Below are 13,802 nucleotides of genomic sequence, written 5' to 3' on the forward strand. Positions count from 1 at the left end.
CTTAAGGTTCCAATTTAGGATGCCAATTTAACGTTATGGGCTGCCTGGAGTGAAACCAAGCCTTTGCTGGGGAAAGAACACTCGCAAATGATATTTACAGTTTGCATGAGGGCAGAGTCCTGCTGGAAGTCCTGCTGTGCCAAGAAAATCCTTTTAGAACAGGGATTTCTAGCCATTTTATGTTACATGCTTCTTGGTAATCTGGTGAAACTCAGGAATCACTGTTCAGAATAATGTTTTTAAATGCACAAATTAAATATTGATTGCAAAGGAAATCAGTTACAGGGAAATAAAGGTATAATTTTTCCACTGAAATCCACAAACTTTCTGACATCTATCCCGTTGGTGGTGCATGGATCCCAGGATAAAAACCCCTAATCAGGAGGAGTGTCATGGAAGGTAAGAGGTCTGGGGGGCAGGCTTTCCAGCAAGAGTTATCTAGAAACGGGCAGTTAGGTGGTGCTGGGCTATCAAACACTGGGGCTTTACCCTCATGGTGGCCTGGCAAGATTGAAGTGCCTGGTATCTAATGACCCAAAGGTTGTTCTATGGGCAGGTGCCACTCCTACCACTTAATTCCCTGCGGCTGTGCCAGAGGTGAGGTCTGCAGACTGAGAGAAAGACTCTCCCCTCCACGGCCTGGGGGTGTGACTCAGTGATCTCCATGGCCCTTCAAATGGGGGTTTCCTGCAATGGCTGAAGTTCTAAGAGCAGCAGCAGCTGGTGGTGGGGAAGCCTTTGGAGGACCTTGGAATGGAAGCTTCTGGTGGGTGTGTACACACACACACTCACACACACACTGTCTCTCTTTCACCTCTTGTTAGCCTAGTGTCAGGGAATCGGGGAGGAACAAACAAGATAAAGATGGGAGCTAGCTTCAGAGGGAGAGTGCTAGCGTTAAGGGGAAATGGACGAGAAAATAAAATAAGGAGGAATGTGCTTTCTTACCACTGTGGTCCATGGCACCTGGGGAATCCTGGTGTAGGTCATTGTCATATAGATGATTAAGAAGAAGACCGTCAGGACCCAGTAAAATACTGCAACGAACATCACCCAGCCAAAGGCAGGGACCCGGAAATACTCTGTCCCAGCGATCAGAGTCCATACCAGCAGACCAAAAACCTGCAGAGATGGTGGAATGGAAAAGGGGGATGGGCAGGAAGAAAAGAAGGAAACGAGAAAGGAAGGAGAAAGGGGAAAGGGGATGTAGATGAGGGGAAAGGAAAAGAGGAAGAGTAGAAAGGAAAGGGATTGAGAAGAGAGGAGAGAAAAGCAAAGAAGAGGAGAAGAAGAAAAGAAGGGGGAAAGAAGAGAATACAAGTAGAGGAAGACAGAAAGGGAAAGAAGTTGGAAAGAGAGGAGAGAAAAACAGAGAAAGGGAACGGGGGGGGGGGGGGAGAAAATCATTATTCTAGAGTCCCAAAATTATGCCCAAAGGGCAACCAAACTGTGCCCATCCTTTTTTTTTTTTTTAAATTAAAGCTTTTTATTTTTCAAAACATATGCATGGATAATTCTGAAATATTAGCCCTTGCAAAACTTTGTGTTCCAGTTTCCTCCCCTTTTTCTACCACCCTTCCCTAAATGGCAAGTAGTCCAATATATGTTAAACATGTTAAATTCATGTTAAATTCAATACATGCAAACATATTTATACAATTAGCTTGCTGTACAAGAAAAATCAAATCAAACCAGAAAAAAAATGATGAAGAAAATAAAATGCAAGCAAAGAATAACAAAAAAGAGTGAGAATGCTATGTTGTGGTCTACACTCAGTCTCCACAAGCCTCTCTTCATCACAAGTAGATATCTACAAGAAGTAGATACTCTCTTCATCACAAGATCATTGGAACTAGCCTCCATCATCAGAATTGGTCATCGTATAATATTGATGTTGCCGTGTACAATGATCTCCTGGTCCTGCTCATTTCACTTAGCATCAGTTCATCTAAGTCTCTCCAGGGCTCTCTGAAATCATCCTGCTGCTCATTTTTTGCAGAACAATAATATTCCATAACACTCATAGACCATAACTCATCCAGCCATTTTCTAACTGATGGGCAGCCACTCAGTTTCCAGTTTCTGGCCACTACAAAAATGACCCCAACAAACGTTTTTTGTGCCTCTCCTTTGATCCAAAAAAGCAACTACTAGTCCGTATCCCAAAGAGATCATAAAAATGAGAAAAGATTCTACATGTACAGAAATAGTTACAACAGCTCTTTTTGTAGAATTGGAACTTGAGGGGAATCCATTAACCGGGGAATGATTGAACAAGTTGTGCTACAGGAATGTAATGGAATATGATTATTCTATAAGAAATGTTGAACAGGCAGATTTCAGAAAAACCTGGAAAGACTTACATGAACTGATACCCAGTGAAAGGATTAAAACCAGGAGAACATCCTACACGGTAACAAGAAGACAGTGTGATGATCAACTATAATAGACTTGGCCCTTCTCGGTAATACAGTGATTCAAGACAATTCTAATAGACTTGTGATGGAAAATGGCATCCATATTCAGAGAAAAAATAATAAAGACTGGGTGCAGATTGAAGCATACTTTCACTTTTTCCCCCCATTTTGTTCTGATTCTTATTTCATTACATGACTAATTTGGGAATAAGTTTAAATCGATGGTACATGTCTTATCCATATTAGATTGCTTTCTTGGGAGGGGATATAAGTGAAGGGGAGAAAGAGAAAAATTTGGAACTCAAAATCTTACAAAAATGAATGTCGAAAACTATCTTACATGTAATTGGGAAAATAAAATACTACTGAGAAAAAAAAATTGGTGATAGAAAATATTATCCCTATCCAAAGAAAGAATTAGGGAGTCTGAATGCTAATTGAAGTATACTATCTTCACTTAAATTTTTTTTTTTGTTTTTTTTCTGCTTTTTCCCTTTTGTTATGATTTTTATTTCATGATGACTATTATAGGAATACGACTAATATGTTTGTATATGAATAAACTATCAGATTGTTTGCTGTCTTGGGGAGGGAAAAGGAGAAAAAGAGAAGGAGAAAAAACTGGAACTCAAAATCTTTTTTAAAAATTGAATAACAGGGGGAGCCAGGTAGTACAGTGGATAGAGCACCAGCCCTGAAGTCAGGAGGACCTGAGTTCAAATGTGACCTTAGATACTTAACACTGCTAGCTGTGTGACCCTGGGCAAGTCACTGAACCCCAATTGCCTCAGCAAAAAAATTAAATTAAATTAAATTAAAATTGAATAATAGCTTTTTATTTTCAAAATACATGCAAAAATAGTTTTCAACATTCACACTTGCAAAACCTGGTGTTTTAAATTTTTCTCCCTCCTTTCCCCTATACTTTCTCTTAGACAGCAAGTAATCCAATATATATTAAATATATACAATTCTTCTCTCTATATTTCTTCATTTATCATGCTACACAAGAAAAACCAGATCAAAAAGGGGGGGAAAATGAGAAAGAAAAAAAAAGCAAACAATAACAAAAAAGTGAAAATACTATATTGTGATCCACATTCAGTCCTGGTCCTCTCTCTGGATGCAGATGGCTCTCTCCATCACAAGTCTACTAGAATTGGCCTGAATCATCTCATTTTTGAAAAGAGCCACATTCATCAGAATTGATCATCACATAATCTTGTTGTTGCAGTGTTCTTGGTTCTACTTACTTCACTTAGATCAGGAGCTCAATATCTTTTTTTTTTTTTTAAAGACTGTTTATTTTCAAAATATGCATAGACAGTTTTTACCATTCACCCTTGCAAAACCCTGTGTTCCAAATTTTTTTTTCCTTCTCTTCCCCTCATCCCTTCCCCTAGATGGCAAATAATTCAGTATGTTAAATATGTGCAATTCTTCTATACATAATTCCACAATTATCGTGCTGCACAAGAAAAATCAGATCAAAAGGGAAAAAATGAGAAAGAAAACAAAATGCAAGCAAACAACAATTAAAAAAGGTGAAAACACTCTATGGTGCTCCATACTCAGTTCCCACAGTGGCTCTCTCCATAACAAGCCTCCTGGAATTGGAATTGGAAGAGAGCCATGCCCATCAGAATTGATTATCGTATAATCTTGTTGCTGTGTATCATGATCTCTTTCTTCTGCTCATTTCACTCAGCATCTGTTCCTATAAGTCTCTCCAGTCCTCTCTGAAATCATCTTGCTTATTATTTCTTATAGAACAATAATATTCCATAACATTCACACACCACAACTTATTCAGCCATTCTCCACACTGATGGGCAGCCACTCAGTTCCCAGTTTCTAGCCACTACAGAAAGGGCCACTACAAACATTTTTGCACAAGTGGGTCCCTTTCTCTCCTTTAATATCTCTCTGGGGTATAAGTCCAGTAGAGACATTGCTGGTTTACAGGGTATGCATAGTTTGATAGCCGTTTGGGCATAGCAACTAAAAATCTTATAAAAGTAAATGTTGAAAACCATCTTTACATGTAATTGGAAAAAATACTATTAAGTGGCGGAGGAAAAGATCTGAATTAAAAGTGAAAAAGCTCTTAAATTTAAAATGAGCATAATAACAATAACATTAACAACAAGGATGATGGGGATGACTGTGATTATGAAATGCCTCCTTAATGTCAGTGACATTAATTTGGGGTTGATATTAAATTAAGAGTAAACACTGATAGAAGAGAATGGAAACCGATAAGGATAATGAATGAGTTCTCCATAATCGGGGACAGCTATGGAAACTCCTTCCTCCCTGTCTGTCACACACACCATATTATGAAGGAGGAATAAGGCAGGAAGAGGGGATCCCGGCAGTTTCGGAGAGTCAAGTCCAATGCTTTTAGACTACTAAAGCAAATAAAATGTCACCAGCCAAAATACAGGGAATGGAGCTATTATAAAAAACTACTGCTGTGACTCCATACCTACACCTTCTTTCTTGACCAACACTATCCGTGAGACCAAATGAGTTCAAAGGTGTCCAAAGTTGCCCCATCTGGGACGTCCAGAAGTGAACAAAAATCAAGAGCAAAGAGAATTCAAACATGAAAATGGCCAAATGACCTTTCCCCTGACACATGGGACAAATTGAGCGTCTGAACCAACAGATTGTAGATTAAAGGAAAAGCTAAGATATTACTAGTTCTCAGTCTCCTTTGGATTTAATATATGACTTGGTGAGTCATGAGGACTTCAATTTTTCTGCTTTAATTTTCTTTGCTGTGACAAAAACAAAACAAAACAAAACAAAACCAAGCTAAAACCAAACTCTGCCCCTTCTCCTTCTTCCCATAAGGATCATTATAGCCAGGAAAGTTGTATAAAAATAACTATTCTTTGTGACTCTGGATTGGAACTATACCCTAAGTAATGTACCAAAAAGAAAAAAAAATAGAGCTGCCTTCCCCAATCCAGGATACTAACAGAACACTGTTGAGCCTGGAAAACTAGGAACAACCAAAATATTCAAGAGTTGGGGAATGGCTGAAGAAAGGGAACATTTATCATACAATCTAAGGAAAAAGAATAAGGATCTAAATAGCATCTACTATGTACCAGGTACAAATTTTATCTCACTTGATTGTCACAACAACCTCAGGAAGTAGGTGCTGTTATTATCCTCATTTTACTTTGAAGAAACTGAGGCAGGCAGAGGCTAAGTGACTTGCCCACACAGCTAGTTGGATTCGAACTCAAGTCTTCTTTATTTTTAGAACCACTGCTCTATCCAATGCATCACCTAGATGCCTAACTACAAAAACAAGTATAAGGAATGTAATAAATTAGGAAAGATTGATAGGAAATCAATAGTGTGACAAAGAAAGCAGAATTCAAAATCATATATACTCTGTACCTATATTAAAAAAAATTCTTTGTGCAGATTACGATTTCATCAGTCTAGGGAACTTCCAGTGTGGAAATTGTTCTCACCAATGCAGATAATAAATCAACTATAATTTATGGTCTTAAAGAGTTACCTGGTAACTGCTAAAAAGTTAAATGGTTTGCTCACAGTAATACTTTCAATGTACATGAGAAGGAAGTCTTGAATCCACATCTTTCTACCTCAAAGATCAGCCCTTTATCTATTATGTCACCTTGACCCTTGCTAAATACACAATATAGTTGCAAAATCCGGGAATGAATGTACAAATATAACAAGAAGCTCTAAAGGGAGTTTGTTAAAGATCTAAAGTTTTGTCACTGTTCATTCTGACTGTTCAAGACTCCATTGTGGGGTTTTCTTGGCAAAAATTATTGGAGGGCTTCACTCTTTTCTTCTCCAGCTCCTTTTATAGATGAAGAAACTGAAGCAAACATGGGTGCCCAGGGTCACAGAGCTAGTAAAGTATTTGAAGTCAATTTGAACTCAGGAGGACCTAGCACTTGGTTCCTTGAGTTAAATATATTTAATAATGGAATAAGTTTTTTTTTTACTCCATAATTTATGTCTCTGTATCAAATGAGAGAGCCCTTCATTGATTTTTCAGACACCAGTTCAGGGAGTAAACTCTCCTTTCTCTAGTGTTGAAGAAGTAAGCTGGGCTTCCTTGACAGCCACCCATTATGGTTCCCTATGCAAATCATCAACTGAGAATACAGCTGACCTTTTCAAGCCTCATCAAGAAATTTGTATCATTTTTTCCCCACAGAGTGCCATGCCCAATCTCATCAAGGCCCAATCTCTGATCAAACTGAATGTCGAGCGCACTTTTATAGATTGCCTGTCAGTTATGATGAATAAAAAATGAAGAAAAAAAAATCCCATTAGTGTAAATCTCAGAGTTTTCCAGGAATTACACCAGGCTTGTGCATCTTAACACCAGATAAATCGCATTGCCACTGCTGGAAACCAAGAAAATAGATCTTCATTAAGCATCCTTTCTTTGGAGTTCTCACATAGTATAAACTAAATAAGCAGATAAAAGCTTTAAGCTCCCCACTCCACAGAAGGAAAAAATGGTTAATTATCCTCATAGAGAATCTAATCCTTGGGCCATCTAGTCTATTCCTCTGCCTCTGAGGTTTTTTTTCTTGAAACCTTTCCTAATGAAAACACCTAAGGATGAATGTTTAAAGGAATCAGATTAAAATGTCCTTAACGACATTTGAGATTTAATACACTCAAAGGAGTTCTTGTCTATGTCTAACCCACATTCCTCTAGTTACAATGGAAAACCCATTTTCCCTTACTTTAACATTTACTACTGACATTTACTAAGATTGGCAAAGGGCTTTAAACACTTGATCTCATCACCCTTATTACACAAATGAAAAAAGTCTGGGCAAAATTATATGACTCAACCAAGTACACACTCAGTCCAAAGCAGGAGTTGAATCTAGATTTGTTTGATTTTGAGTCAAGTACTTACCCACTGTGCTGTTCTGTCTCTACATTCTCCAGATATTAACTCTGGACATAAAATGCCCTCCAATCATTAATCATTCTAAATAAGCAATTGATTTGGCTCCAGAGTGTAGTGGAGAGGTAAGTAAAGTTGGTTGCAATATAATTTAATTTTAAAAATTATTCTGCAGCATTTTATTGATGCTTTTTTTTTTTCTTACATCAAAGTGATAGTGTTTCTTGCCAGTAGCCAACTAGTACAGTACCTGCTCTTCTAACAAATCTGTACAATCAAACAAAGCAGGGACAAATACCTTGGATTATGGTTATGGAATACTGCATGTAAAGTTAAGTTTTTTCAATATATTGGTTAGTTTTGTTAAATTGTTTTCCTCTTCTAAATTCTTTGTTTTTTGTTTTTTTTTTTTTTTTTTTTGTTTGTTTTGTTTTGTTTTTTTGTTTTTTTCTGAGGCTGGGATTAAGTGACTTGCCTAGGGTCACACAGCCAGGAAGTGTTAAGTGTCTGAGACCAAATTTGAACTCGGGTCCTCCTGAATTCAAGGCTGGTGTTCTATCCACTGCGCCACCTAGCTGCCCCCTCTAAATTCTTTGTTAAAAGGGATGAGTTTCTCTAGGAATATATGAAGAAATATTGACATAATTACAAAATATGACTATATTGTTACAATCATTACAATATATAATAGAATATATAAGGTCGTCAAAAGGTTATTACATATTCTATTACATATAAAGCATATGATATGTAATTATAGCATAATAATTACAAATTTTTAAAAAGAAGAAATGACAGTCGTCAGACACAAAGACAAAGGCACCATCTTCATGTGCAGAAATAAAGGGGCCAACATTTGACTCGTAGCTTCCTCTATCTGGCATCACTGCAGAATGATGGATTTTTCTTAAGTAAATAGTCAAAGATTCAAATGGATTTGTGATCTCAGAGATTTGGACGTTGGTCCTTCCAGTAATGCAGGTCACTCCTGGTGGTCCTGTGAAATTGTTATCCAAGTCCTCCCACAGGTTCACCATAGAGAGTCTAATATCTAGGGCAGAACTGTCAAACTCAAATAGAAATGGGGGCTACTAAACCTTACAGGAGCCCAGGCTCTGGTCATAGTGACTTAGAGAACCACAGAACAACCTTATCTATGTTCTATCGTATTTGTATTTATTTTGTTGACTATTTCCCAGTGAAATTTTAATCTGGTTCAGGAGTCTTTGCTTTTTTCTGAACACGAACAATTTATTAATTAGGCTAGCAGTAAATTAAATTGGATCAATGGTCTCTCTCAAGTACTAAAGACCCAGAATGAGGGCTGACAGGTCTTTTTTTTTTTTTTTTTAATAAAATGTTTTTTCCCTTGTTACAAGTAAAGACAATTTTTGATATTTATTTTTTAAACAATTTGAATTCCAAATTCTCTCCCCCCCTCCACTTCCTCCTCCCTGAGACCATAAGCAATTTGCTAAAGGTTACTGAACATGTGTAATCATGTAAAGCATATTACCATATTAGTCATATTGTAAAAGAAGATACACACCCAAAAGGGGAAAAACATAAGAAAATGTCAAAATTTTAAAAAGTAATATGCTTCATTTTGCATTCAGACCCTATCAGTTCTTCCTGTGGAGGTGGATAGTATTTTTCATCATGAGTCCTTTAGAACTGCCTCGGATCACTGTTTTGCTGAGAATAGCTAAGATATACGGTATTGTTGGACCATTCCCTCTACCCAACTTTTAGCTTTTCCTTTATTCACTCTCTTTATGAATTGCTCATCTTCTCTTTCTGTTTTTCCATGACAGCTTTTCCTTCCCATCTTTGAAGTTTTGTCGGTTTCAGTATCATCATCACTAATATTTACTTATTTTAAGAAATAAAACTTTTTAAATTAGGGAGTTCTGCTCCCTACTACCTATGTGACTTGGGATCAGGTCATCCTCAGACCTTAATTTTCTCTACATACAGTCCTCTATCCACGTCCAGATAGTGGAAGCCAAGGCTTCTTCCAGTTCTTCCACAGGACTTAAATGAAGTTCTGGGCTGAGTGGAACGTGGCAACCTTACCACTTTAGCCACAAGAGGGTGCCCAAATACCATTCTAGGAGCAGGAGCACCTTTAAACCCAGTTCTATTCACCGACAGCAACTGGATACTTTCCAACTGTTCTGATTATTTCAGGGGTTTATAAACACACATTCTGAAGAAGCTGGGAATCAGAAGCAGACGCTGCCTCAGGAAAAGTCCAACCAGACACTGGCCCTGTGCTGAGACAGGGGATTACTAAGCAGACAGGTGTGGTCCAAGGGAACTCCATCCACAAAGTCAGGGTCCTTTCCCAGCTTTGGCTGAAGTGTCAGCCAGAAAAAGGCCTCATGGGACAGTGGAAAGAATGGTGGGTTTGTCAAGTATACTGTATAAGCAAAGGGACTCGGTCTATTTACTTTGACACTACCTTCTACTCTCACTGTGCCTTAACTTCCTCAGTTTACATGTGAAGTTGGACTAGAGAACCTCTAGATTTCAGCTCTAAATCATGGTTCTTATGATCAGGAATATGAGAAAATGGCAATTCCCTTCCTGTACCTCTCTTGCTCAGTGACAGACTTTGGGAGCAATTCAACATATTACATTGGATCACAGATTGAGAGCTGGAGGGGACCTGAGAGGTCATTTTGTCCAAACCTTGCCCCCCATTTTTACTGAAGGGATCCAGAATAGGGAAGTGACTGCCCAAAGTCACCAAGGTAGTAAAGGATGGAGGTAGGATTTGAACCCAGGTTCTGACTCCAAATACAATGCTCTTTCCATTGGATTATGCCATCTCTGATATGATGCTTTAAAGAAAGCTACTAGAATAGCAGTAGTGGGGAAAATACAAGATAATAGAGTTACAGTGAAGTAGAACCAACAGGAACAGATAACAGCTGGAGATGAATGGGGGGAAGGAGATACTTCAGAGTCACAAATTGGAAAATTTAGGTGATGGTCAGGTAGTCAGTAGAAAGAGAAGATTCAAAGGGGAAGCTCGGGAGTTTCATTTTAAGCAAGCTGAGATATCCAGGGAGAAACACCAGATTGGAGATGTAGCCTGGAGGTGGTTGGAGATAAAAGTTTCCAAGACCACCTGCACAGACATTCTGGTGGAAGTCAAAGAAACAAAGGATGGTGCTCAAAGTAAGGAAGAGCCAGTGTCAGACGCATAAGGAAGGTCATCATTAAGGAATGGGTAGGATCCAGCAAAGGAGACAACCAGGAGACTGTTGTGCTTCTGAAACCAAGGAAAGAGAACCCAGTATTTGGGATTTATCAACAGAGCCAAAAGAGGAAGATAATTCAAGGGAGACAGAGCGGAAAAAGGTCACTGGACTTGGTGATTAATGAGTTATTGATACATCTTATAGAGAAGTTACAACAGAGTGACATAGGGGTCCACATAGGGGATTCAAGAGAAAGGAGGATGAGGAAGTGAAGACATAGAATAGAAGTTGTGAAATGAGTTTAACAGTGGAAGGGAGGAGAGAATAGGATCATAGCTGGAAGGGATGACAGCACCAAGGGAAGAAGACATTTATAAAAATAGGGAGACACAAGCACAGTAAACAGTGTAGAATTTCTGATGGCTGTTCAAGAGATTGAAAATACCAGCCAAAGCAGATGAATATTGAAGGTGAGTCATGAGAGAGACTGGAAGAAATAGGATGAAGGGAATTGATGAGAGAGGATTAGTCTTAATGAAGAAAAGGGATACCGCTGCTTCCATAAGTAGAGGGAAGAAGAAAGCTTGTGAAAATGTTAAGATGGAACATGCAGCTGGGTCATTTAGCAAATAGATGACTAGACTTAAGAGTCTGGAAGAACTGGGTTTGAATCCCTTCTCAGGTACATACTAGTTATGCAATCCTGATCAAGTCACTTAACCTCAACTTGCATAATAATAGCACCTAGGTCAAAGGGAAGTTGAGAAAACCAAAGAAGAGGATGAGTGAAGTGCTTTGCAAATCTTTTTGTTCCATATAAATGTGAACTATTATTATTACTAATGACAATACTAGGTGAGGAATGGAGAGGGCCGAGCAGAGGATCTGGTCAGATAATCTTGATATTCTGCAGGTATCCTACCGGAAATGTCCTAAGAGAAGTATAAGAAATAAATAGGAATAGAAGGGGAGAGAATAGAGAGGAATAGTTTGGAAACCTTTAGCATTGGAGTATGTAATTAGGAGTTAATCAACAATCAATCAAGAAGCATTTATTAGGCTCCCATTATATGCCAAGCACAGTAGAATAAGGGTAGAGTAGGTAACAGGATTATCAAACAGCAATTGTTTGAGCTGATGTTATAGAACCTACTTTTATAATAATAATTTTTAAATTAAAAACAATGCATTTTAAATTACCTTTGTAAACTACTTTTGAAAGCAGTTTGATTTCTAGATTTTTTTTCCCCCTAGGCCATTTAGCAACCCTAGAGTAGGAGGGGAGAAATTAGATAATGAGGAATTAGCTGCTAATGAGATATTGCGGACAGTTGGGTATCAAGGTATACACTGCAGGGAAGTAGCTAATGTAACATGTAAATGGCTGACTGTGTGCATAGAGACTGGGGATGGAGGTACGGGAAGTCAGAGTAGGGGAGATGCTTTTGAAGAACCCAAGAGAGACAAGAGATCAAAATAAATTTGAGACTTAAAGAGATCTTTTGCTAGGATTTCAGTAGGTTGAGAGGGAGAGAGATTGAAAAATAGAAGGTGGTGACTTAAGAGTAAAATTTGATTTTTTCTTTTTTTTTTAATTAAAGTTTTTATTTACCAGATATATGCATGGGTAATTTTTCAACACTGACCCTTGCCAAACCTTGTGTTCCAAACTTTCCCCTCCTAACCCCTCCCCCCTCCCCTCGATGGCAGGGTGTTAAATATGTTAAAATATATGTTAAATCCAATAAATGTACACATATTTATGCAGTTAAAAGAGTAAAATTTTAAGGGAAGCAGCTTCTAGAGGTGGGAAACCATCTTAAGGTGGTGAGGTTTAACATGAGGTTTGCACCTGGATGAAGTGAGGATGGCAGAAGAAGCAGTTAGGTGGCACCATGGTGCCGGACTTGGAATCAGGAAGATTCTTCCCTGAGTTCAAATCTGATCTCAGCTACTTAGTACTCTGTGACCATGGGCACATCCCTTAACCCTATTTGCTTCCATTTCTCATCTGTAAAATGGGTTAGAGAAGGAAATGGCAAACCCATTCCATATTTCTCCCAAGAAAACCCCAAATGGAGTCATGGAGAGTCAGACCTGACTGAAAAATGACTGAATAACAGAGAGGGAAGGGGAGTAAGGGATGGAAGGGAGGAGGCTAGATACAGGGGCTGGAGTGCGGGAGTGAGACAAGAGCCCGGAGCCGACAGCATTAACAGTCAAAAGAAAGACCTGGAGTTTGCTGCATGAGAGCGTCAAAGTTGGGGAAGAGGATGATTTAGTCTCAAAAGGGGTTATATCAAGGAAATTATCTGGACTTCACAGTATGGAGGAGAGTATCCCCTTAGGCTGACAAGGGGGTTGCAGCTCCTCCAGACATGGGAGCGGAATGACCTCCAAGTAAACAGGATTTTAAGGGGAGTGCCAGGTTCCCATTATAAAGAGGAAGTTGAAGGAATAATGGTTGAGAAACTGGAGGAGGTGAAAGAATGTGTTGGCAAGGGAGTATACATTTCTAGGAGCACTGAGGGTGGGATAGAAGATAAATGAGCTGGGTTGGAATGAGCCTGGGGGAAAGTAGGGTTGATTAGAATAGGACTGTGCATTTTCCAGGAGGTGTCCAGATAGTGTAGGATCTCGAGAACATGTCACAGAGAAGATCTACTGAAGGAGCTTGAGACATGTGTCCTAATGAAGATGAGAGGGAATGTGAGGATTCTGCTTAAGGACTATCATTAGAAGCAAAGAATTAAGACTCCTCTTAGAATGAAGAAGCAGGAAGTAAAGATCGATTGAGAATTGAATTGTAGAGTGGCTAGGAATAGACTTCTTAGGAAGAAGAGGGGAATTTGTCATCCTTGGGGAGATTCACACTGAGGCTGGATGAATAATTGTGGAGGGCATTCTAGTGAGGATTTATTTGGGCTTGGGGTTGCACTAGATTGGCTGCTGAGGTCTTTCCCAACTCTCAAACTTGGTGACTCTACCATGACATGCAGGGAGAATGAATGACATTAAATTAGCAAATAAAGGAGCACAAAAATTCTCAAAAACAGACTTTAAAAAAGAAATAGGCCAAAGAAGCTTCTACTTATTCTTTTAGAAAAACCTACCGGGGACTTTGTTTTGTTTGTTTGAAGCATGAGCTTCCCTCCATTCCCAACATTCAGTACCTAGCTATTATTTCCATAATAAATATTGTCAAATAAGGGACTCCTAAGTATACAAAAAGGTTGACTTTCCCTTGTG

At 38.7% G+C, this 13,802-nt stretch overlaps 1 protein-coding gene and 1 long non-coding RNA gene across 3 annotated transcripts in view; one reads left to right on the plus strand and one right to left on the minus strand.

The window, feature by feature from the left end:
- LOC141542630 (uncharacterized) overlaps nt 1–13,802 on the plus strand; it is a 68,597-nt gene that overhangs the window by 16,883 nt on the left and 37,912 nt on the right. The gene's annotated exons all lie outside the window — the stretch shown is intronic.
- The window catches only part of CMTM8 (CKLF like MARVEL transmembrane domain containing 8), a 64,382-nt gene that overhangs the window by 6,335 nt on the left and 44,245 nt on the right, over nt 1–13,802 (minus strand). Inside the window, exon 2 of the mRNA XM_074267189.1 lies at nt 949–1,122. Coding sequence (XP_074123290.1) covers nt 949–1,122 — 174 coding nt within the window. The remainder of the gene's footprint in view (nt 1–948; nt 1,123–13,802) is intronic.

Source organism: Sminthopsis crassicaudata, chromosome 5 (genome assembly GCF_048593235.1).
Source record: "Sminthopsis crassicaudata isolate SCR6 chromosome 5, ASM4859323v1, whole genome shotgun sequence".
NCBI lineage: Eukaryota > Metazoa > Chordata > Mammalia > Dasyuromorphia > Dasyuridae > Sminthopsis > Sminthopsis crassicaudata.